Raw genomic sequence first — 25624 nt, 5'->3', positions numbered from 1 at the left:
CCTTTAGGCAAAGCAGGGAGACGGAGGAAGAGCAGACCTTGGGTTCCTAGGTGTACTGGTCAGGCAGGATTCCATCCCAAAGGGGGACCTGAGAGTGACTCACAGAGTCCACAGGGTAATAACTGTCCACTTATTACCTGTCTCTAAAAACATGCTTTGCTTTGTTTTACTTAAAATTATCTCTCAGGCCGAGGAGGTGGCCACAGTTTGTGATGTTACCAAATCTGAGATATACCAGGGCTGCACATTTAATTTCTTCCTTTAGAATAGAGAAGCACTGGGGGAGGAAGAATCGCTGAAATGACATCAGTCAGTGCTAGTTTAGGAAGCTTTTAGATGTCACAGAGGTTACCTGGCAGAAGTGGCATATTATTATAATATTATATATTAACAATGTTAATAACAATAATAATATAATTGAAGATAAAGACATTTATCACAGATTTCATTATCTGTGGGGGGTAAGCTCATAACTGAAGGGGCTAAGGGTTATTATAAATAAGCGTTTCAAAATTTCTTCAAACAGTAATATAGTGAGTGGTCATGTTATGAAGACTGAGCAACAGACTGGGGGATGGGAGGTGAGGACTTGGGTGAAGGTGGTCAAAAGGTACAAACTTCCAGTTATAAGACAAATAAGTTCTGGAAATGTAATGTAGAGCATGGTGCCTACAGTTAACAATACTGACCTGTAATATTTGAAACTTGCTAAGACAGTAGATTTTAAAATGTTGCCCCCTGAAATTTTAACTCTGTGAGATTGATGGATGTTAACTAGACTTATTGTGGTAACCATTTTCCAACATATCTATACTAATAAAAGGGTAATATGCTAATTAGACGAGATGTCTTCCAGACAAAGCCACAGTGGTGGGGGCAAAGACAGAGGTGGTTAGGGGCCATCAGGCCGACAGGGGAGAGCAGTTAGGAGCAATCAGGCCAGCAGGGGAGAGCAGCTAGGGGCGATCAGGCCAGCAGGGGAGGGCAGTTAGGGTCGATCAGGTCAGCAGGGGAGAGCAGTTAGGGACAATCAGACCAGTAGGGGAGAGCAGTTAAGGGTGATCAGGCCAGCAGGCAGGTGAGTGGTTAGGAGCCAGCAGTCCCAGATTGCCCCATAGGGATCGGGCCTAAACTGGCAGTTGGACATCCCTCAAGGGGTCCCAGATTGGAGAGGGTGCAGGCCTGGTTGAGGGACTCTCCCCGCTCCCGTGCATGAATTTCGTGCACCGGGCCTCTAGTACTTATATAAATCATTATATTGTACACCTGAAACTTTTACACTTTTTATGTTAATTATATCGTAACAAAACTGGACAAAAAAAAAACAACTATAAAAAAAAAGATTGATTGAAATAGTTGTTGGTACAATTTCCAGTGACTCTACTTTTATAAAGTCCTCTAACACAACTTAGGAATGAAGATGACATGTTCTGGAAAATGTGTTAGGCTCAAAGAGTGGCCCCAGTTTCAATAAAACTGACATGAAGAGAGAATAGGGAAAGCAGCATTTTTAAACTAACATGTTTATAAGATTTTATATATATCAACATAACTAAATTATCAAATAGTGATTTTTGACAGCAGTTGCAATAGCTTGAGTAGGAAATTGTACCCTCTGAATTACATGCAGGAAACCGTAGACTCAGGATGGCCACAGGCCTCTCCTAGATCATGCTGGAGAGGAGGACCACTGCCTCCACTTGTGGTCCGCTCTTGCCAGGCACACACTGCACTCCATGCAGAACAGGAAGTCTTCGGAATATCTCTGGCTGGTGTGTGGAAGCCAGCTAGCTCTTCAGGGTCAAGAGAAGGCCTGAGGGCCAGTTGGGGGTGAGATCCCACGCAGGTCCAAGGTGATGATAGAGGGGGGGTCTAGGATACCTTATGGTGATGGAGCCAAGCAGTTTCATTGATGGACTAAATGTGTGGAATAGGGACGTGGTGAAATCAAATATGACTTCAATCCACTCGTCTCAATACCATAAAGTTCCTAAAAGCACATTTTTGATGGGATGCTTTACATATTAAACAGGTTAGAAACCTTTCTGTAAACAGCCATGAAGTCAATATCTGTCAGAACTACTCAACTCCACGGTTGTAATGTAGACAAAACGTAAACAAATGAGTTCGAGCCATAGTTGGCCAACTGCTGTATAATATATACATACCCAGCACAAATTAGAGTATGTGTCCATCTGTAATTGATTAGAGAAAAACATCTGGAAGGAATTATGTACCCCAATAGTAATAGGGACTAGCTCTATGAGTCTTCCTTGCTTTTGTGTGCTTTAAATATTTTCAAAATTTTCCCCACATACATATTCCTTTTGAAATCAGATAAAATCTATAAAAAAAAAAAAGATAAAGTCTGGAATTCTAACTTTTAAAATTCTACAAATGCAAACAAAGTCTGTTATCCTGTGTTTTGGTGTCCTGTAATTGATCCTACTTTTTAGTGGAGATTATTTAATATAAGTACTAACTATATTATTTAATATTTCATCAGGAAATAAATTCTAACCTGGAAGTTGACAATAACCTGTGGTGGTGTTCCTTAGAACTGGAGCGTGTCTGTCTGTATGAGAGATGGAGAAAGGATGTTTTTTTACTGCATTGGCTAAGCCTCTGGAAAAGGTTGCATCTTGAATTAGCAGCTTGACTGTTTGCTGCCCAGATAAATATTGTGTTGCTATGACTGAAATCATCCTGCCACGTGGGTCACCCTGTCGTATAATTAGCTTCTTATCAGATCAGGTGCAAATCAAACCAGCAGCACTTGCTGTTAATGTGGTAACTGAATAAATCAGAAACACTCCTTTCAATGCACCAACATCTGATCGAATATTCTCACCATCCCCTTGAAGGCAGCCACAGGGTCATTTGGGGGCATTGTCCAACAGCAAGCTGTAAACCTCAGAGTAAATCAGACGTCTTGATAAGTAATGCACAGCTAGTTCAGCTACGTTAGCTCATTTCTTTTCGCGCTTCTAATTGTATTGCTGTGCATTTTGTCAGTTCACCTGGACGTGGAACAGGGCAGAAACTGACTTTAACCTTGAGAGTCCTTCAGGTGCACAGTCGCTAGCCTCAAGACACTATTTGCATTTATCTTGCATCATGGTCAGGTTCATCTTCAACCTCTCTGTTTTAATCAGTGTGAAGTCAAAGTGAAGCCTAACATAGCTTGACCTGCATCCAGAGAGCTGTGCCCTGTCCTCTCTCCATCATTTGATCTGGTCCTCTCTGGCCCAGAAGGCCAGGCCGCAGGAGAGCTCCATTTCCCCTCTGCCCGCTCCTCCTCTTCCTCCCTTCCCAGGTGCAGACCTTAATAAATGGGCTGTATGCTCATCTCTACCTTACAGACTGTTTCCAGGAAACCCACCTAGCTCTCGTCCTCAACTCTGTGTGCCAAATTTTGTTTATTTCTCAATAGGACTGCAACTCCTGGCCTGAGCAGTGAACCACTGAAGGACAGAGTCTCCAGCATCCAGGCCCCTCATTGCATTGGGCACAGCGCATGTGATCCAAGGGGCAATTCTGCCAAATGACCCCCGGATTCTGATGCTGGCTCTACTACCTACTAGCTGTGTGATCTCAGGCAAGTTGCTTAGCCTCTCTGTGCTTATTTCCTCAACTGTAAAATGGGTTAACAATAGTACTTCATACAGTTGTGAAGACAATGCACTTGTACATGTTGTAAAGTCGACTGGACTGAATTAAGTATATAAAATTGCATGAGAATGTTAACATGCAAAATTCTGAGAGCAGTGCTGGAATTTAGACTGTCCTACTTAAGTGTTTGTTTTAACAAATGCTCAAGAGATAAAGAGATTTTTCATGTGGTTCTCTCTAATTGCAATGATCTTTCCCTTCTCTGACTTTCATCAGAATATCAACATAAGGAAAGAATGAACAAACCTACTTTTTAGATTTCCTATTCTTTCATTTGTGGTGCCTCATTACTACTGGCCAGCTCAGCCCTTGGTGACAGGTAATAATGCAGCAGCACAGGAGTATTTACTACGTGTGAAGAGCTTTATGTTAACTGTTTCATAGAATCCTTAAAAAGTCTTGAAGAAGGTGGTGTTCTTATCCCATTTCACAGATAAGGAGACTGAGGCTGAGAGGCAAAGTGTCTTCCCCAAGGCCACAGGAGCTTGCAAATGGCTGAGCCGGGGATATGTTTTTCCTCTCTTGAATCACCCATTTCTCATAGAGAGCACAGTTCCAGACTCACCTAGATGTTTATTAACTAAACAGTTTTGTGAAATGACTGATTCACTTAATAACTGCTTACTGATGCCAACCACAGGCCAGGCACTAAGGGGGCAACGATCAGAAAGGGTCCCTGTCATCACCAAGTTTAAGTCTGTGAAGAACACAGATAAATCAACAAGCAATTACAAAGCAATGTGATGGGCTCAATTACGATAGGGAAAGGACAGATATGGAGAGTCACAGGCTTGGGGGGCTGTGGTGGGCGAAAAAGTCTCCTGGGGGGTGATGTGTCAGTGATGGTAAAGGATGTGCTGGGGCTGGCGTTGAGAGGGGGTGGAAGTAAGACAAATCATGGCCCATCTGAGGACAGAGAAGGGGGAGTGGTTAGAAAGAATGTCAGGAGGACTATGAGGTTCCACTAAGCCTGGATTTCTATTACCAAATTAGGCTTGTATGTGCCCTTCCGCCAAATGTAAGGTTCCTTTACACCAGAGGAAGTGGCATGCGTTAGGAGAGCTTCGGGGAATATGTCAGAGCTTCCAGGGCTGGCCCACCTCAGACTGCTGGGGTGGGGGGAATGGACCCATGTCCTCCTAAGCCTCAGAAAATAATCCTTAAAAAACAGACACACGGAGATCAAACGTGTCCTGACATCTAATGGAGACCCAATGGCACTGAATGTTAGGAGCTTATTTGTCACTTGAATCTTTGGCTGTTTAGAACTTTCTAGAACATCACAGGTTTCCTCTCAATCTACTTTTTAGTGTTCAAATGCTTTTGCTTTTTCCTTTTTGTTTCCTCCTGTAGTTTTCTCATGCAAACAATAAAGAGAAAGAGTAGAACAATTATCTAGATGCCATTAAAAAAATTTTTTTTACAAAGAATGCCTGTATTATCTACATATTTCTGCAGAAACTTTTACAAATGAGCCAACATGGACCTAACTGCATGCATTCCCTGCACAAAGTTATAGCCGGGGTGACTATGGTGTACGTTGGCCTTGGGAGAGCGAGCTAGGTTCCCTCCATGGTTTATTAGTATCTTTGTTTTGTAAACTGTTAGAGCTGATATAATGCATGTGAAAGACTGGGATGGAATTTAAAACAATGTCAACTCTGAAGATAGATACTTTGGAATCAGTACTCCATTCCTCCCCACTTCCCAAGACAAGTGCCAAATTTCAAGTGTTTGTGTGTGGAGGGGAATACTCTGTCCAAGGCAGACCAACATAGAGGTCTCCGGAGCCAAGCCTTTCTTGACAGATGCTCAGGAAGGAAGGAGGACTTTCCATGGTAACCAGCAGAGGTCCAATAGGGGTCCCCATGGTGGTTATGGGGTTATTTCACACCCTCGTAGGTGCTTAGAATGACCCACAGTGTCCAGGGTTCCTGGTGGCAAACAAAGATGGGCTTCCTCTGGTTGAACAGGTCAAAACGCAGCCCAAATATCAGCCCAGAATGGTTCCGCCAGAAATCGCAGTGGGAACAGCCGGCAGCTCACAGAATGCTGGATACTCAGGAGCCTTCATCATGGCCATCTTGAAAAATGGGTGTGCCCACCGCAACCCTCACCAGAATGGGTTCCTTGAAGCCTGCTTCTTTCATGACCGGCTTCCAATTCCAAGTCTGACGTCCATGCATCTGGCTGTGGAGCCCGAGTCACATGCCTACACCCTTGCTCCGAGGGCGTCCGGGAAAGTGAACGCCAGCTTCTACACTGGAAAAGTGCAGACCCATGAGGCAGGAAATCCCCTTCATGGGCAAGTCCCTCCAAAGGCCAAGACAGCCAGAAAGAGTGGCATGACACCCTTTTCCTTATTCCCACGGATTCACAATAATGAACATTTTATCAACCAAAAAACTGAGCTTCGGAGGGTGTTTTGAGTTGGGAGACTAACGTGTATGGCATCACCTATTCCCCATTCTAATTCTGTGTGAGAACAACACTGCCTACACGCACTCTAAGAACTGAGGTAGGAGTTGCCCACTGGTTTGGAGCTGTGCAGAGCTGCTCCCCAAGGTTATCGTGTGGAGTGCAGAGCACTCCACACTCGCCCACCCCCCGCTGGGTGGTGAGGACGTATAGAGCGTGTAGAGAGGAGAGATTACCCTGCCTGTTTCAGCCAACCTTATCAAGGCCAAGGCCATCATGTGATAATGTGTGAATGAATCAGAAGGGGTAGCCCGGGTATTTCTGTCCTCATATCAACATTCACACTTCAATACCAGCCAGCTCTCATTTTCCTTTTCTGAGACTTCACTGGCCACTTTCCACATGAGACCTGGAGCCTCCATCTCATCGATTTGCGAAGAGGAGAAGCCCCCTCAGAAATAGACTCTGTACCAGGGGTTGCTACAGCGATAACATATCCCTACCACACTTCCGAAGGGCAGTGTCTTCTGCTACCATTTTCTTCTCTGGAAATGATGGTCTCCCATGGACACAGGATCCCGCGCTCATTCATCCACCATCTTTAACTGAGTACTTTAAGTGCCGGCACTGTGCTTAGTCCCAGAGAGACATGGCTGAATATGGGAGGCACATTCTCTGCTTCATGGAGCTCCCAGGGTGGTGGAGGAGCTGGACATTAAACCAGTGAAGCATAAACAAATACATAAAGGCTCATTTTTGTTAAGAGCTATGAGAAGCTGGGTCCTCATGAGGTAAATTTAAAACCAGAATGCCTATATTGGTTTTCTTGTCTTTCTCCCTCTCTCCTCCCATCCCTACTCTCAAATACATACAAATATTTCTTTTCTTATTTTTTTAAAAATTTTTGTTTAGAGAGAGAGGAAGGGAGAGGGAGAGAGAAAAACATCAATGTGAGAGTGAAATATGGATCGGCTGCCTCCTGCATGCCCCCTACTAAGGATCGAGCCCCCAACCCAGGCATGTGCCCTGACAGGGAATGGAACCAGGAACCTTTTGGTGCATGGGACGATGCCCAGCTGAGCCACACAGGCCAGGGCAAATCAATTTTCAGGCAGCATCAGTCCTTATGCGATTTGAGTGCTCTGCGTAATCTCAATGACGCTCAGGGCACAGACCGCCAGCTGCCCAGTGGGCACTGTGGTCTTTAGATGCACGCTGCATTGGGGTGGACAGACAGCACACTGTCATCTGTATCTTCCAGAACTAAAGTCACAGGGAGCATACAAAGCAAGCGTTTTACACGCCCTTTATCTCCTTGGGAACCCGCCTTGAACCATCCAAATGCTGGGATGAGAAACATATGGGGACCCTCTCGTTCATTCCCAGAGAGAGCCGCTCACACAATGCCCTGAAGCTGGGCGGTGTTAATTAAAACCCAAACTCCCTCCTGAGGCTTCAACTAGGAAGAATCCGACAGCTCACAGTGGCAATGACAGTGACAAAGCTTATGAGTCAGCAGAAGTGGATCACCTCCCAAAACATAAAATGGCCAACCTGGGTCACCCCCAGGACCTGGATATGTCAATACTTCAACACATTTTAACTTCACCACCAAGACACACGGGTCTCAGGACAAACATATGTCTCTCATTTCATTTTTCCTCATCCCACCCAACAGGAAACGCGAACGCCACTGATGTGCCAGATACACTGGATGGAAAACCCATGAGTCACCGTGGCGTGGCACAGCCGTCTGCCAGGAGCCTGGAGATCACTGCACAGTGTTGGTGGCACCAAAGCAAAAGGATGCCCGAGATCGTGTTTTTTTTCATAAATTGAAATAAGAGTTGGAATGTTTTAGAAACGAATGGGCTTCCAAGGTCATTTCAGACTCTCCTTTTTGAGGAGCATGCTGGCAGACTAAAAGAATGTTCTTTCAAATACAGATTTGCTGCAAGGTCCCCCACACTGAGCGCTCTTTGGGGGTGGCTGTATGTGTGGTTGAAGGAAGGGCTGGGCTCTTCACTGCACCTCACACCTCAGGAGTCCCAAGATGGCAAATGGTCCGATTACAACCTATCCCCTTGCAGACTCTTCCCTGCTCTCCTCTGACTAGCCCACGCCAATCCCATTCTGCCCGCCTGGTCCCTTAGGATGAGAGTGTCCACTCCAAGGCCGGGCGGCCCCACCTGGTCCCACACAGCTGTGAACCAGATCCACTTGTACACAGCACTCTTAAAGGGGCCAGGCACTCTGCAGGCTTTCGTGTGCTTTAATCCTCACCAGGACCTCCTGAATTAAGTAGCATTTTCCACATATTAAAAATGAAATAATGAGGCTTTGAGGCTTTGAAACTTGCCCAGGCCACATACCAATTGAGAAAGAGGTGGGGGGATTCTGTAAATGGCTCCACAATTCGCCTGAAGCTGCAGGCCAGGGCCTCCAGGTCTCCAAGGCTGCCAGCTGCCAACATCTGCAGCAGCTTCAAGGTGGGGCATGGAAGTGGGGCGTAGGTGGGTGTGGATATAACCACAGATCAAAGGAAGGCTTTAGTTCTTTAAAAGGAAGAGGACAGTGTGAGGCATGGATGTGGGGTGGCAGGTGCATTCACATCCGCCCGGCCTTTTATCCACTAAGGAGAGAGTGACAGCCCCGCCTGGGCCTGCTCTCAGCCTCAAGTACTGCACAGAATAGAGGGAGGGCAAAAGTAGGTTTACAGGTGTTCATAGGGAAAATAATGCAACAATTAATAAGTAATAATACAAAAATAAACTGTGTTTTGGGTACTCACAGCTGTGAACCTACTTTTGCCTCACCCTGTACAGAGGAACTCAGCTCTCAAGGATATTTAAGAATATTCCCAGGAAGGCACTTGGGATCAGCTTACTGATGTCTATGAGCTCACACAGTGAGTTTGGGGAGGCCTCAAATCAGAACAAGATTCCTGAGCCGCAGCATAGCCCCCAGCCTAGGGAGGAAACTTAACTCCCTCGCCCTCACCCCTGCACCCGCCTTAACCAAAACACACAGCAGATGGAGCCTGGATTCCACCCAGAAAACCAAGCCGCCAACCTCAGAGGGAACAAAGACCACGCCAAGCCACCAACCTCAAGGGGAAAGTGAAGACGCTGCCTTGGATGAAGGAGCCTTGGGCAGCTGGATGGTTAGGGTGCCCCTTGGGTCCCCCTGGGAGTCTTGTTCTGAGCATGGAAGTGGCTTTCAATCAAGGGCTCTAGTCACATACAATGAAGATAAATCATAACGATGACAGACAGCTAAGATGAACTGAACGCACACCGTTCTAGTATATTAGATGCTGTACCTACGTGATCTCATCCAAGCATCCCCGAAGCTCCAGTAGGGGGTTTCTATTATTACACCCATTTTAAAGATGAGCACACTAAGGACAGAGAGAGGTCTGAACTCAAGTCTGTTTTAACCACAATGGCCTGACTCTCGGCACAACCACTGAGACCTGCTGAGACAGCTGGCCAGTGGCATCATGGACCTCGCCTTAGAATCAAAGAGGAACAAAAGGGCTTGATCGCTTGTAAGAATCTACGCGGACATGTTGTACTCCAAGATTTTTCAGAAGGGATTGAAATCATCTCTGCAGACATAAAGCTCTCGGGTCACTCCAAGGAGCCTCAAAGAGCTCTGAATTAGAGACCATTTCCCAAGGAAGGGCCCCAGCATTTCATTTCCAAACAGCTGGGACAGCTGAGGAAAGAGGGCGGCCCTGACTTCTCGATCTGGTAGAATGAGCCTGGAGGAAATAAACAAGTTATTTTGCTCCCGTCCTCACGTGCTCTGACCCAAAGCCAGCGGGAGAGTCCTTACAATTCAGTGACTAATCAGATGATGGGCCGGGAAACACACCTCTGAATGTCATCAGAGGCCAGGGATCCAGAAATAAGCTGTCACCGAAGGGACGTGTGCCCTCTGGATATAATTTCCAGAACATGTTTCGCAATGTAGGGCTGGGACTTAGTGAGCCAGTCAGGAAAGGTCAAAACACAGCCCCTGGTCTGCTGCACCCAGCTCGTCTCCTCCTGCCTTACAACCGGCTACCTGCTGCCGCCCTGTCCCTGAGCCCCCTGTTCCTTCCCACCACCACGGGAAAGCCAGTGCGCCCAGGGGGGCGTCCTGCCCCCCGCCTCACTGTCGCTGACGGCAGATCTCCCTGCTTCCTTGACTTGCCTTCAACATGTTTTGAGTAATTGTCAAAATGAAGGAGTAGTTTATTCACCAGACAAGTAGATGTCAAATAATTACTGGTGCCAGATTCTCCACTTATTAAATGTGACTAAGCTGAATGACATGTTTTAAAATAACTTCTCTTTTTAAAGTCATGTTTTCTGGGAGTAGAAAATGTGAATGGCACTTTTAAACGGACAGAAAAGAATCCTACGTGAGGGAAATGCACATTCAAATAATGTTTTTAAATGTAAAACTTATGATTATTTTATTTCTATTCTTTTCATTATTTTTAAAAAATATTTTAATATGTTTTTTATTGATTTTAGAGAGAGAGGAAGAGGGAGAGAGAGAAACATCGATCAGCTGCCTCCTGCAAGGCCCTTACTGGGAATTGAACCCAAAACCTGGGCATGTGACTGGGAATCAAACCAGCGACCTTCCGGTGCAAGGGACAACACTCAATCCACTGAGCCACACCAGCTGGACTTGCTTATATTCTTGACTGCTTTTGGGATAAGGACCAAGGATTTGCCTGCTGATAACAATAGACATTCGATGAACAGATTTACCAAAATCGAACCCTTTTTGGGTGGGGACCTGGGCGTACAATACAAACAGCTTTCTCCTTTCAACCTAGACCCTCCCCCCAACTCAAAATCACCAACACAATAGGTTTTCCTATGGCTGTGATCTCTATCCTATTGCTGCATTTTAAGCACTTGCAAACTTCTTAAGAGCAAGTCCATTACCTTATTACGCTTGTTTATTGAGCAGAGTCATGAATAGTCAATAATTGATAAAACTTGAGAGCACAGAGTGTGCCTGCTAAGTGGGAAGGAGGGAGGAAACTAATGAGGCTTGACTTGGAGCTCAGGACTGATGTCGTTGTCACACAGAAGCACCGTCCTCCCCTCCGCAGACACGAGCCACAGCTAAAGAATGGATTCCTTTCCACCATGAATTCAGAGATTACAGAAAGGATCTTCAGTATTGAGTATCGTCACCCCTTAGATTCTAGGCCCTTCAGGAATGTCACACATACCGGTGAATGATTCACTCTGGTCTGTAGGAAAATCAAAGCTGGGAAAGACTTAGGCTTGTTAATGAGTAATTTGGAACGAAGGCTGATTACATACAAGGGAAAGGAAGGCGAGGGAAACAGGTGCCTGTTCCAGACAATCCGGGGTGCTGGGCACCCCACAGCCATCAGCTCGCCTGGGCTCTGAAAAGCCAAACAGAAAGACCTTTCTGAGCACATACGGCCTGTGCGTATGGGGTGGTGAGTTAAAACCCTTATCCCTCAGTGAGAAAACCTAAGCAAGTCCAGTCTTCACGGGTCATAAAAAGTAAAGCTATGAGGTTCAATAACCAAATCCCAAGAAAAAACAACAGTAAAATAAAAAATTTCCTTTGGTGCCTCTGCTTTTCCACTGCACAGATCCTGAAATGTCCTATTTTTAACAAAGAAACATTCAACATTGTACATTGTTAGAAGCAACATGTTACCCAAAGTGGCTTTTATAATTGAAATAGAAGACATAATTCTAGTAAGTGATTGGAAAACAGGAATAAATAGGGTGCTGATTCAGTATACATAGAAATTAACACTAAACCACAATTTTGAAATATTGATCAATGTGTACAAAATACATTTTGTGGCCTTCTCCAAGTATCTCTTCCCCTTCCTTTCCGTATTTTGTCTTAAAATGATCATTTCCACAAGCAAAACAGAATGAATCTAAATACAATCATGGACTTCTTTCCCTGAAGGCATGACATACCAATGAAAACCTTTTCTGATGATGTAATACTTACAGCTATTTTTATTCTGGGCCACAGGCTCCCTCACTTTATGTAGAACAAACAGCAATGAAATCTCTGTAGAATCACTTGAAAAGTAAAATGACACACACAGCTTAGGCTCTGCCTAACAATGTACCATTCTTGTTATTTCTCCCAACCTCTCTGACACTGAGACCTCCTCCCCTTGTTCTGACATCAAGGGAACTACAACAAGATCCTGGCATGAGATGGGTACTCGGCCAGATCTCCAGCAGATACACAGCAGGCGTCTACTAAGTGCTGGAAGAATGGGGCCACTGATCAAGCTCAAGATACCAACAGGGACCATGGCCTCAGCGTTTAAGCAGGAGCCCCAAATAGCAGCCAGTAGAGACCTAGAGGGGGCCCAGGGAAACGGTCGCCTCCCGTTCTCTAGTCTCAAACAAAAAGGCTGACATTTATGAAGTGCTTCATCCCTTCACAAATGTTGCCAGAGGTTCAAGTGCAGAACTTCAGAGTCAGGCTCAAGATAAAAGATACTTTATGGAGGGAAAGAATAGATGGCTAATGAACTCCTATAATCAGAACATTTGGTTTCTTCAGAATAAAAATAACATTTTTAAAACACTCTACATTCACTTTGCAACATACTCTCACAGAGCCTCACTCATAGTTGGCTCTCTGTTGACTTTTACTGAACAACCATGAGTGTTTCCAACAATGGGAATTTAATCTATAATACAAAAACTTTAACTCCTGTTTCAGCAGCACTCATTTAGGCTATAGAAATCGGTGGATAAATACATACAGGCGTGGGCAAAAGTAGCTCTACAGTTGTTTGTATGGAAAAAGACATGCAGGCCCTGACTGGTTTGGCTCAGTGGATAGAGTGTCGGCCTGCGGACTTGAAGGGTCCCAGGTGTGATTCCGGTCAAGGGCATGTACCTTGGTTGCGGGCACATCCCCAGTAGGGGGTGTGCAGGAGGCAGCTGGTCAATGTTTCTCTCTCATCGATGTTTCTAACTCTCTATCCCTCTCCCTTCCTCTCTGCAAAAAAAATCAATAAAATATTTTTTAAAAAGACATGCAGGGTATGATTATTACAATATCTTTGTTAACTCTGTTGCACGTACTCACAACAAGTCTACCTACTTTAGCCCACCCCTGAATATCTGATTCTTCCATGTTCTCCTTTCAATGTGTGTATAGAGGTCCTTCTATAAATATAAAGGCACACAGTATGCTCAATCCTGTAACCACAGGTTTTATAAGGCCCTTTAGCTCTGAATGCAATGAAAACACACAAAAATGTCATCATGACATCAAATTTGCCAACAATATCACATCCTGAAATTATTACTGGATAAAACTGTTCTGATTTTGAAAAAGAGAAGAATATCATATTGAGTATATTCCTGAACATTAGTTCTGGATAAAATTAATAATTATGGCCAAAACCGGTTTGGCTCAGTGGATAGAGCGTCGGCTTGCGGACTGAAAGGTCCCAGGTTCGATTCCGGTCAAGGGCATGTACCTGGGTTGCGGGCACATCCCCAGTGGGAGATGTGCAGGAGGCAGCTGATCGATGTTTCTCTCTCATCGATGTTTCTAACTCTCTATCTCTCTCCCTTCCTCTATGTAAAAAATCAATAAAATATATTTTTTTAAAAAATTAATAATTATGGCCAAAAATTCCAGAAGCACCTACAAAATACCAAGGTTAGGAAAAGGTAGTTAAAGTAGCCATTTTAAAAAATAAATGGGGAGACTGGACTTATAAGCTTCTATCTCATAAGTGAATATAAAATGTTCTAAACATAGAATAAAAACCAGTATCACAATATGCCTTAGATGGCCTTGTGGCCAACAGGGCTGAAAGAGTGAGGGGCAACTTGGATGCAACCCAGAACTCAGAGCCATGTCCAGCCTATACCTGATGCATCCATCCCAGCTGACCTACAGAATCATGAGCGAGAAATAAATCCTGGCTGTCTGCCACTGTGATTGTTATTCTTGTTATGCAGCAAAACCTGACCATGATAAGTCCTTATGCAATAAAGAGAAGAGAATGGCAAATCAGGGAGTCATCATGCATTCATTATCAATCCTGTTTCTATTTGTTTTCACATGAACTGCTGCTTAAAAATTTTAAAGGATCTTGAGAACACAATTATTACAGCCTTTTTGACCAAAAAATCTTATGGAGAGCCACTTTTGCATTTTGTCTGGATTCTCTCCTCCTGTAACATGAATGAGGAGCCAGGATCTATCAGGTTCCAGGACTGGGGGAGGGGAGGGTGATCAGGATTGGTTAATGGTTCTGCCCTTGATGGTGTCTTGATGTCGGGTGACCCTGCCACATGACCCACACTTACCCCCAGCTCTGACCACAAAGTCAGACCCGCATTAGTGGCTATTTCCCAAAGATATCAGAATATAAACTGGCAAAGGTAGTAATGACTAAAAATGGTCCACACTGCCTGGATGGTGTGGCTCAATGACTGAACTTTGTCCTATGAACCAGGAGGTCATAGTTCGATTCCCTGTCAGGGCTCATGTCCTGGTTGTGGGCTCAATCCCCAGTGGGGGGCATGTAGGAAGAAGCTGATCAATGATTCTCTCTCATCATTGATGTTTCTCTCTCTCCCTCTCCCTTCCTCTCTGAAAATGGTCCACACCAAAGTAACAATAAGTTTGAAATAACTCTTGTAATTCTGGACTCCCACTCTCAGAGCTCAATAGTAATAGTAGGAAAGAGTATCCAAAAGAATAAGAAAGGGGGCATTTCTTCTTTGTATCTAAGTGGGTCCTAAGATGCTAGAACTATTTAACCAAGGGGACTAGCAAGCAACCTCTTCTCTGGGAATCTGAGTGCTAAACAGATTATCTTTATGATTGTCCATTAAAATCTTTTTCAGAGGCTCAGAATGCCTGTACTTTCATCCTACACTTCAAGTCTATATTCCTAGGACTTGTGCCAACCAATTAAATTCCTCTACTTACACTCATTATTAAAATCCAAATGGGGGAGATGGGCAGGAAGAGAACCCCAGGCCAAGAAGTCAAGCAAAGTCTAGGCCAGTGGTCGGCAAACTCATTAGTCAACAGAGCCAAATATCAACAGTACAACAATTGAAATTTCTTTTGAGAGCCAAATTTTTTAAACTTAAACTATATAGGTAGGTACATTGTTACTAACTTAATTAGGGTATTCCTAAGGCTTAGGAAGAGCCACACTCAAGGGGCCAAAGAGCCGCATGTGGCTCGTGAGCCGCAGTTTGCCGACCACGAGCTAGGCAGTGAACTCAGGCAACAGCACTGCGCAACGTCATTGATGCAATATTGGGGTGTCAACCCAGTCACAGCAGCCTCATCCACTTCTTCACTGGCCTCCCTCTGCTTCTCAAAATCCCCTGCTTACCAGAGAATCACTTGTTTTCCATTCCAGAAATCAGTTACCAGTATCAAGAGGAAAACTTTTCCTAGAATTTTAGCTAACTACTTCTGGCTATGGATTATATTGATCCCATTTTCTAACCAGGGGGAGAAAATTCACTTATTACCAGCTGTGCATTCTTTCACTGTTGGGGAACAAGGAACAAAGACAAACTTATAAGCTGACCTCTAACTTTCCATGTATTCCCTCCCCCACCCCACAAAAAAAATACAAATTCCTCAAACCAGGAACCCTTCTCCCCTCCATGAGGAAGTAGAAGTGGCCGGATTCAGTCACCAGGCATTTACTGAACATCTCGCATATGAACCAGACTGTGAAGGAGGGCGGCCTTTTCCATTCCAACTTAATGAGGCCCTAGATTGGGACAGTCCTGTTTGGACGCTAAATCAGTTTCAGATTTGTTGCTCAACTTAAAATTCCAAGTTTCTTTTCCCACTTCTCTTGATTACTGAGTCTTCATGTTCTATTCCAAGCATGGTGCATCCATCAAAAGCCCTTTAAAGCCAGATGATTTCATTCCAACTTAGTCACAGGGGGAAAGAAGTATTTAAATGTGCAATGTATTCAAAATAAATATCCATTTCTGACTTGAGGATATTTAGCTTGATAAGTGTTGGAATTGAGACAGTTTTCTTTCCCAGGCAGATGACTCCTGAGTCATGACTGAAAATATCATCACTCATTTTAATAAACAACTGACCCCCTCCCACCCCTAATCAAGGCAAACATCAAGGAAAAGATCTTTTCAAAAAGAGTTGTCAGAGGAAGCAATGAAACGCCTCTAAGTCTAAAGCAGGACTGAATGCCGAAAGCACTGTTGATGCTGTAACGGCATTAGATGGCTCTGAAATTATAGTTTAAAAATACTCTCCAAGAAGACAAGCCAAATGACTGCAGGATTATAAGTTCTCTCTCCCAGTTGTTCAGGTATTAAAAACAAGCACAAGTAAGAATAGCCTTCAAAAAAAAAAAAAAACAAAAACCTAACGAACAGCACGAGTAGTAATGTAATCTACTCAATAAGGCTACATCACATGCCTCTTTTCCTCCTTTGACCAAATACCTCTCCATAATGCTTTCCCCCTCAACGTCCCCCCTTCCTACATATTCCTTCCTCTTTCAAAAAACAATTAGAAGGGAGACATGACTAAAATAACTAGCGAAGGGCACATGGTCCATCATCAAAGCCGGCAGCTTAGCATCTTCTCTCTTTGCCTGCCTGCCTCCCTCTCATGATGACACGGGGTCATCAGGATAATCCAGGATCATCCCCCACCTTAAGATCCGTAACTTAATCACATCTGCGAAGTCCCTGTATCATGGGAGGAACACAGAAAACGGCCTGTGCGTTAGGAGGTAGACACCTTTCCTGGGGGTGGGAGGGGTGTTCAGTCTACCACGGACACTACACAATCCTGCAGCCTTTTTTCTTTTGTTCACTTTTCAACAAGCAGGGACCTTTGCCTTCAGCATTTCATGGGTCAATTCATGCAGAGGTCCTTTCTCCACACAACTGCAAATTAAGTCATTTTCTGGGATTCACGATTCAAGAATATTTAGAGCTCTGGAAAACCCATGTTTCCATTCGTTTCCAAGAGAGGAAGAAGTACTAAGTCAGGGCCCAGTTAGGGAAGGACAGACTTTGGCGCACATAATAAACAACCTCCAAAAGATTTCATAAGACAGTGGAAAGACATGGGGGTGCACTCAACATACCACTGGGTTCCTGGAGGCCTCCCAAGCCATCAGCTTGTTCCTACACTAAGAAGCACAGTCATCTGTCACTGATTTGTGGGTTTCCTTCCCACTTAGTCCGTCAGTCTCCACGGATGCACCCTTCCATCACTTATCTTACTCCCTGTTCTTTTCTTCACTCCCGCTACTACATTAAAATACATGTGCACCCACGTGGATATTGACATAACCTTTAATTGTATTTTCTTCTTGTAACTTTAGGAGCAATACTATTTTTGCCCCGTTGAAATATGCAATAGTAATAACACTTTGCAGCCAGCTGCTAGGTTTCAACACAGCCAAGTTATTCTTAGCTTCTCTTATGCACCCTCTAGTGGCAGCCAACACTAGAGCAGTCTTGCAAGGAAATATTTGTAAAACAGGTGTCAGAGCCCAAAAATTGGTGCAGATTTTGCACAAGTTTTCAAATGTACAGTGTAGGCGAAAAGGCGCCACATACTAACCTGGCAAGCTCAGGGGAGGCCTGCATGGTGGGCCTTATAAACTCAGAGACCTAAAGTAACCACACAGGGTGGTCTGACATGAAAACATTCAACTAAAAGTGAGTCGTAGTGGGTAGTCATGTCCTAGGCCAGTATCTTCCTTGACAAACGTCAATCTTCATTTTCACTGAGCCTGTCTACTATCTTTTTGCATCTACGATAACATACCTTTGGGATGTCAAGGTAATTTCCTTTCTCCAGACTCCTACCAGAGCAGGAGACCACCGTGTCCCTCGTTGTTGTTGTTGCTGTGTTAATTGCTAACTGTTAACGGTCCTGCACCCGCCTATGTACAAGAAGTGTGTGTCTATTTGTTTTACTCTTTATCCAATCCCAGAGACTTTCCCACGTTGCTTTCTCCTGGCTGGCTCCCTCATCTATCACCAATGAATTTCATGCAACCCCCTTAAGTCTTCCCCTTGATGCTGATATATAAAATAAGTGGCATAACTGCCATTTTCTAGAGCATTTTCTCAATCCTTTGAGATTTTGCTTCCTGGCAATTGTCATCAGCTTGCTCAAATAAACTCATAAACATTCCTATAGGTTTGGACGTTTCTTATGCTGACAACAGCATTCTGGCTCAGGAAACCATTCACTTACGTGTTGGGCATTTTCTTTTTGTGATCTTTGGTAAAGCCATAGAGTATACTCAAACTCACAGAAGCAATGGACAGGCTGATTTAAAAAAAAATCCAAAGTCCAGTGAAAATAGTCCAGTCTAAATAAACTGTGGTATAGTCACGTGATGGAATATGATACAGCAACAGAAAGGAATGAACTAAAGCTATACACAGCAATGGGGGAGTCATCTTCTTGAAACACATTTAACGCTAAGACACTAGTTCTAGAAAACATAAATATGGTCGCATTTTCATAGACTTCAAAAACAAAAAGTTGATTTAGAAATACATACAATGTAATTTAAATATGTGTATGTTTATAGATACTTATATGTATACATACACAAATATGTATATAATTTTAAAAGCAAAGAAATAGAGAGCACAAAATTCAGGACCATGCTTGCCTCTGGTGTGGGGAGGCAGCAGAAAGGGGGTAGGGAGACACAACAGCGCCAGTCCTGGTTGGGGGAAAGGCTCGTGTGTATTCATTTCATTATAATGTCTGATAACCTATGTATATATCCCATGTGTTCTTCAATATATCAAATGTGATCATTAAAATATAATTAAGAAATAAGTACAGGTAGGTAGATTGATAGGCTGATAGATTGACAGCTGATATCTGATAGATGGACAGACAGGTGGACAGGCCAACAGAACCCAGGGGTGAGTTGTTCTGAAGAGAACACATGCCTTCTCAGATTCATTCTTGTTTGAATTGCCCAAAGACTATAGTTTGAGCACAATACTATAAATATCTGTCTTACTCTGGATGACACAAGAAGTTACACATTTTACGTAAGTAAAACTTTCTTGTAAGACAGACACCTAAATCATGAGAATACCTACTTCAGCCCCTTCACATGTACCCAGAGGCTCCGTCTGGGGCTTGTCACTAAGCCATAGAAAAGGAGAATTTCAAAAATGTTACCCCATCCTTCAGATACCACTTGACCTTGGAAATTAATGATTTTAATTTACTTAATGACACATTAATAATTTTTACATCTAACTTAATAATACATGAGTAATTTTTCTATAACCCGATCCTCTGAGGCTTAGTGTCCTCAGGCTGATTTCTGAGGCTCCATCCCCTCCTCTGGGCCAGTGGTTTCTCTGGACCTGGTCCCTGACCTTGTTTCCAATGACGGAGCCCAGCCAGGCTCTCTCCTCGTAACCAGAGCCCCGTCTCTGGACCACAGCTCTTTGGCCCTTAAGTGAGGTGAATACCCAACGCGGTGCTGCCTGTGGAGTTCCATTCTACCTCCCACATCGGCTATCATAGGCCCCACCCTGCCCAACGGGTCACCCCCCTTCATTGAATACCTTGTCTCCCCCTCATGATAAAGGCTATGCATGTTCATTATAGAATAAAAGTAATAAACTGGGTAAACAAAATCAAGAAAATTAAAACTACCTATATTCCCTTCACACACAGATACCACATTTATGTCCCAACGTATAATTATATTGGATGATGCATTGTATCTCTCTCTGTACTTGCTTTAAGTCTACAATGAACAATAAGGGGTAGATTTCACAGCCTGAAATATTCTTGTACAACATGATCTGAATTAGCTACACAATATTCCATTTATTCCAGTTACTATCGCTGCATTAAAAAAACACAAAAAAAACCTTACTGGTATAAAAGAAAAACCACCCTCAAACACAGCTTCTACCTCAGGGCCTTTGCACTTGCTAGTCCACCTGCACTTGCATGTCCTCCAGACATGATTCCCAACCTCACCTCCTTCAAGTCTGTGCTCTAAACTCTTTTTAAGGAAGATTTTTACATTTATTTTATTACAACTTGACCCTCCCTGCCCACCCTTATACTCCCTAATCCCCTCTACTACTTTAGTTTCTCTTAAACGCCATCTAACATTATCTATTGTAGTAACATTTATTTTCTGCTCACTCACTCTACTGTGAATTCCACAAGGACCTGGTTGTGTGTCTGTTGTTGTTTTTCTTCCACAAATGCCTGGCAATAAGGCATTCAATAAGCCTTTCTTAAAAGGATGGATAAGTGAATGAACATCTATCTATATAAAAGGCTAATACGCTAAGTGTCCTTCCCACCTTTCAACCATTCGCTATGACACGCATTGGCATTGGCCACCAGGCGGCAGATGCTCAATGGAGGAGCTGCCGTGATGTGCACAGAGAAATGGCACCACAGACCTGGCTGACAAAGCAGCATTCGGCTTCCCCCAAGTGGGACACAGGCCCTGCCACCACCCCGGCGTGACAGCCCACCAAATCGCAGCCGACGCTGCTGAGACTCCATGGCCAGCCTGGAAACGGTCGCTGTGGGCACCGGGTAACGACGTCACATAGCAATGCCCAGCTTCCTCGCCCTAGCGACAGGCCATCTATACATCTAAAAGGCTAATATGCTAAGTGTCAGTCCAGGTAATGATGTCACGTAGCAATGCCTGGCTTCCTCTCCCTAGCGACAACTAGCCTCCTTGCAGTTTCTGCAGCCCAGAAACATGACTTGCTTTATAAGAGGTGCAGACATTTTAACCAAATGTCAGTGAAGTGTTTTCACGTGCCTCATCTCATTTGATCCTCACAAAAGTCCTGGAGAAGGTAGATTGGAGACTCAGTAGAATCCTATTTTCTTTTCATTTGTCAGAAAATGGATATTTAGAAAGCTCAGAAACTTGACCCGACTGAAAAGTAAGAAATGGTGGGCCTTGAAAATGACTTCAGGTTTTCTCACTGTGCAGAATATAGTCAAACACTGCTGCAGTTAAATATTTTAATTTCCTTTCAATGTGCATGAATTCATGCATGGGCCACGTGTGTGTGTGTGTGTGTGTGTGTGTGTGTGTGTGTGTATAAAATTTTACAAAAAGACTGGAAGGAAATAAAACTGAAAGTGAGTTTAATTTCTAGGTGATGGGGTTATTAGCGATTTGGGTTTTCATCTTACTATTTCCTATATTTTCAGTTTTCTAAGTTAGCATGTATTATTTTTAAAATAAGAAAAAATACATTTTAAATGCCGGTAGGCAAATATGACTACAAATAAAATGTTTGGGAACAATAGAAAGAGACAGGCAGAGAAAAAAATAGCGAGTGAGCGAGAGAGAGAGAGAGAGAGAGAGAGAGAGAGAGAGAGAGAGAAAGTGCAGACCAAAGGCAGGCACTGCAATAAATCTAAGCAAAAGTAAATAAATTCCTAACTGGACATGTCATGGTGAGTAGTCAATACCAGGCTTGTAACTTCCCTAGTAAAGTTTTATCTTTGCCTTAAGCTTTAAAATGCCTTTTCCAGACCCCTGGGAAGAGTAACCACCCTCAGGAGAACACATACTCTTAATAACTATCCTGTAACTCAATCCCTGACTGGTTTTTCTCCCTCCTCCATGTAATCTTCCTTATGTTCCCTCCTTTATTCCAAATACATACAAGAAACTGCAAACTCATTCTCAAAGCATTTGAGATCTTGTTTCCCAGCATTGTTGTCAGTTTTGACACAAATAAACTCTTATAAAAATTCTCTACAGGTTTGGATGTGGAAGGAAGGAAGGAAGGAAGGGCGTGAGGGAAGGAAGGAACTTTTAACTACCTGTGAAGTCTATATAGTCAAATAATCGTAGCATAGGTTAGGGCAAGTTAAGAGAAATTTCAGCTACTAGTCTTCCTTCTCTGGTAATTTAAATTTACTGAAGCAGAGGAAGAATGCTACTAGGTAGCAGCTAGTCTAGTTTAATTATTTTATATATTTATAAATGAACTACATTTTCAAATCCTTAATAATTCAAGATCTACTACCTAATCAAATCTAGTAAGCATGGGGTTAAGATGGATGAAACGTGGACAAAAATGATCAGAGTAGGAACTTTCATTTGTTATCAAGTGGCTATAAAGATCCAAGGGCTGCCACTGGGAATGACACTTAATTAGGCAAAAATGTAGCAGATCTAAAATAATGGGGGCGGGGGGTGGTGCTAGAACTATAATACTGAGTGCATTTCACTTAAGGAGTCCTAAGTATTAAGTATTTAGGCTCACGTAAAGGCTGCTGCTCTGAGACCCACAGGGAGCCTGACCTCTGGGTTTCTGTCCATGTTTTGACTCGAAATACCTGCTTGAACATAAGAGAATATGTTACTCATGAATGGAATGTACACAGAGGAACAGGTCTGACAATTTACTGCCCTTATCAATTGAAACAGTGGGCTCTGAAATGTATTGCACTTCCTCTATCATTTTATTTTTAACTAGAGGCCTGGTGCACGAATTTGTGCATGGGTGGGGTCCCTCGGCTTGGCGGGCGATAGAGGCCTATGCGGGGGAGGGGTGGCCAGCTGGGGATAGGGACTGCGGGAGGTTGGCTGTGGGAGCCCACTGACCATGCATTGAGCATCTGCCCCCTGGTGGTCAGTGCATGTCATCGCGAATGTTTGAGCAGTCATTCCGATTGTTCCAGTCGTTCAGATGGTTGGTTAGGTTTTTATATGTATAGATGTTTTGGGAAATTTATCAACTGCTATTATGAAGATCCATGTCAATTTCATGAAGAGCTTTTCCCCCCAAAGTCACATTATAGGCATGTATTTTCGTTTGATAGACTCTTGAGAGAAAAGAATGGCCCTTAAATGTCTAGCATGAGGCATTTTAAAAACTCATAAACAGCCCTGGCTGGTGTGGCTCAGTTGGTTGAGCGTCAACTCACACACTAAGAGTTCACTGATTCCCCATCAGGGTACATGCCTGGGTTGCAGGCTCAATCCTCAGGAGGGGGCATGCAGGAGGCAGCCGATTGATGTTTCTCTCCCTTCCTCTCTCTCATTAAAATCAATAAAAAATATTTTTAAAAAAACAACCTCAAAAATAAATTTTTATATGGGTTCACTTGATGGTAAAAAATTAAGCAGAATTCTCCATATCACTGCCCTCCAAAACAGCTTTAAAGACTGCTTTTGGTCCTTTGACCCATACTTGTATTCAACTGGGGTAATTTTCAAAGTATAACTTCAAAAAATGAACACAGCAGATTGGAATTCCGATGAAGACCTTTGGGAAACTTTCGGGCCCAACCTCAGTAGCTCTGGCTAAAAGAGCTGGCTCCCTCTCCATCAATGACTGGATCTGTTCTTTCCTGAGGAGGAAGAAAGGGGCTTTGACTCCCCATTGTGCAACACATGACTACAGAATTGTGCTTAATTATTATTTTTTTAGAAAGGAATAAAGGGGCTATTCGGATTTTTATTTTGTCAGGGTAGAGACTTTAATAGTGCTGCTTAGCTACCAGCCTAGCCCAGACATCTTCAGCCAAAAGCTTACCCAAGCACAGCTATGCTTCTGCTAAAATCCAGCATATTCTGAATTTAAGTGAATTTCTTTTCTTGAGGAAATTTTCTTTTCATTTAATCCAAGCAAATGCATCCTTCATAGCAAGGTTTTCTTTGAAAGCTCAGGGAGATGTGGCTCCCTGTCTATCGTTCTGGCTGCAATTAAACTAAAAATAGTTGCCAAATATTATGCCTTATTAGAAAGGTACAAGCACAAGGTTACAAAATACAAGTTACAAGGTGACTTTTCAGACACATTCAAAAATCCTAAACCTGCAAAATCTAGTAGTTTCAATGCATGAGTCAGAATTACTGCCATACCTAACAGCAAAGAAAGAGAGTAAACTTTTCAAGTTACCATGTGTTGGGGGGTGGGGGTGGGGGGGCGGTGGAGAAAGCCTCAAATGGAGCCACTTGGGCTATGCCCACATCACCAAACCAAGGCTTTCTACCTAACCTAACTGCAATTTCAACTTTCCCCAGGAATATAATCTTAACCAGTCAGTCTGGAATTGTCTGATGAGCACCTATGAGGTCATCTTCCATACAGGCCCTTTTTATCCCCGGAAGGATGCTGAGGTTGTCAGTTCTTTCCAATCCCTCCTCCCTTCTCTCCAAAGAAGCCTTCCATCTTGTACGGCTCCTTGGAACTCCTATTTGCTGGATGGGATGCTGCCCGATTCATGAATTACTCAACAAAGCCAGTTAGATCTTTAAAATGTACCTGGTTGCATTTTTGTTATTTAACACACGTGACTATTGGATGCTGTTTACTTGATAATTCACCGTCTATGCAATTTTGATGAGGAATGATGATTCATAAATATAGAAAGCAGTTCTCACGCTAAATTCTCTTCCTCAGAGGAGACAATTTAGCAAACGCTAGATGACTTTTCACTTTTAACATAATATTGGGCTCAAGGATTTAATCAGACATTTCTTACTTAAATGCTCCAGTTCATTCTGGGCATGCGAGCTGGGGCAAGCTCAGGACTTGGGTTTTACAACCAAAGATTCTTGGCTTTTCTTCCTGGGGCAGGAGAGAGGGGGAATCCAGCTACAACACTTTAGCAGTTACCTGGACCCTGACAATACAAAGGGTCCCATGAAGTGGGGCCACATAACGACTTCTCCTGAGAGCAGGTAAGAGAATCAAGCTAAGAGGTGTCACCTGGCAATATGACTCAGCTAGACGCAGTGGTTCTTAACCTTGGCTGCACATTAGAATCACCTGGGAATCTTTTTAAAATCCTGATTTCTGGGCCTCATCCTCTGGAAACTGTTTCTTTGTTATGGGGTGGGGCCACAACATTAGTAACAAAGAAACAGAATTTCCGGAGGGTGAGGCCTAGAAATCAGGATTTTAAAAAGATCCCCAGGAGATTCTAATGTGCAGCCAAGGTTGAGAACCACTGCTCTAGAAAGACTGACTGTTAACCCTCCGCTGTGCCCACAAAGAGTCAGCTCAAGGTTGGGCAGAGCAGATCCAATGCACTACTTAATGGCTTACATTACACTCCCACTTCCTATGAAGGAGACCGGCTGGAGCTCGGGGATTCTGGGGGAGTCTCTCGGAAAAATCCCAAAGCTCTCAGCCACAATTTTCAAAATCATTAGTTGCCACGAAAAACCCCTGTACTTTCGGTAAATTGGCACTGAACAATGAAACAAGATTTATGATGAGAACAGCTCCTTCACCTGGGTTATAATGCACACCACCATTAAAGAACCAGGGTTAGGAACACGTGGCCTAACTGGAAACAACTTTGTTATTAAAAAGGGATGTGCACAATTTTTCCTTTGTTAACAGAGGGTTTTGTTCAGCCAGCGGCCACAGTCACATGCAGAAATAAAAAGCTATTACACTATGGATCAGGTTTCATTTCAATACCAGGAATGAGTCATAAAAGATGTTAATTT

At 43.5% G+C, this 25624-nt stretch overlaps 1 protein-coding gene across 2 annotated transcripts in view; it reads right to left on the bottom strand.

Annotated features, from left to right (window-relative positions):
* The window catches only part of RETREG1 (reticulophagy regulator 1), a 104229-nt gene that overhangs the window by 47189 nt on the left and 31416 nt on the right, over positions 1-25624 (bottom strand). The window contains exon 3 of one of the 2 annotated variants that reach the window (XM_059694751.1): positions 22422-22494. The exons of the other annotated variant lie outside the window; for it this stretch is intronic. Coding sequence (XP_059550734.1) covers positions 22422-22494 — 73 coding nt within the window. The remainder of the gene's footprint in view (positions 1-22421; positions 22495-25624) is intronic. 2 annotated transcript variants of the gene reach the window in all.

The sequence above is a fragment of the Myotis daubentonii genome, chromosome 4 (assembly GCF_963259705.1).
Source record: "Myotis daubentonii chromosome 4, mMyoDau2.1, whole genome shotgun sequence".
Taxonomy (NCBI): domain Eukaryota; kingdom Metazoa; phylum Chordata; class Mammalia; order Chiroptera; family Vespertilionidae; genus Myotis; species Myotis daubentonii.
This window is presented reverse-complemented; position numbering and strand designations above follow the sequence as displayed.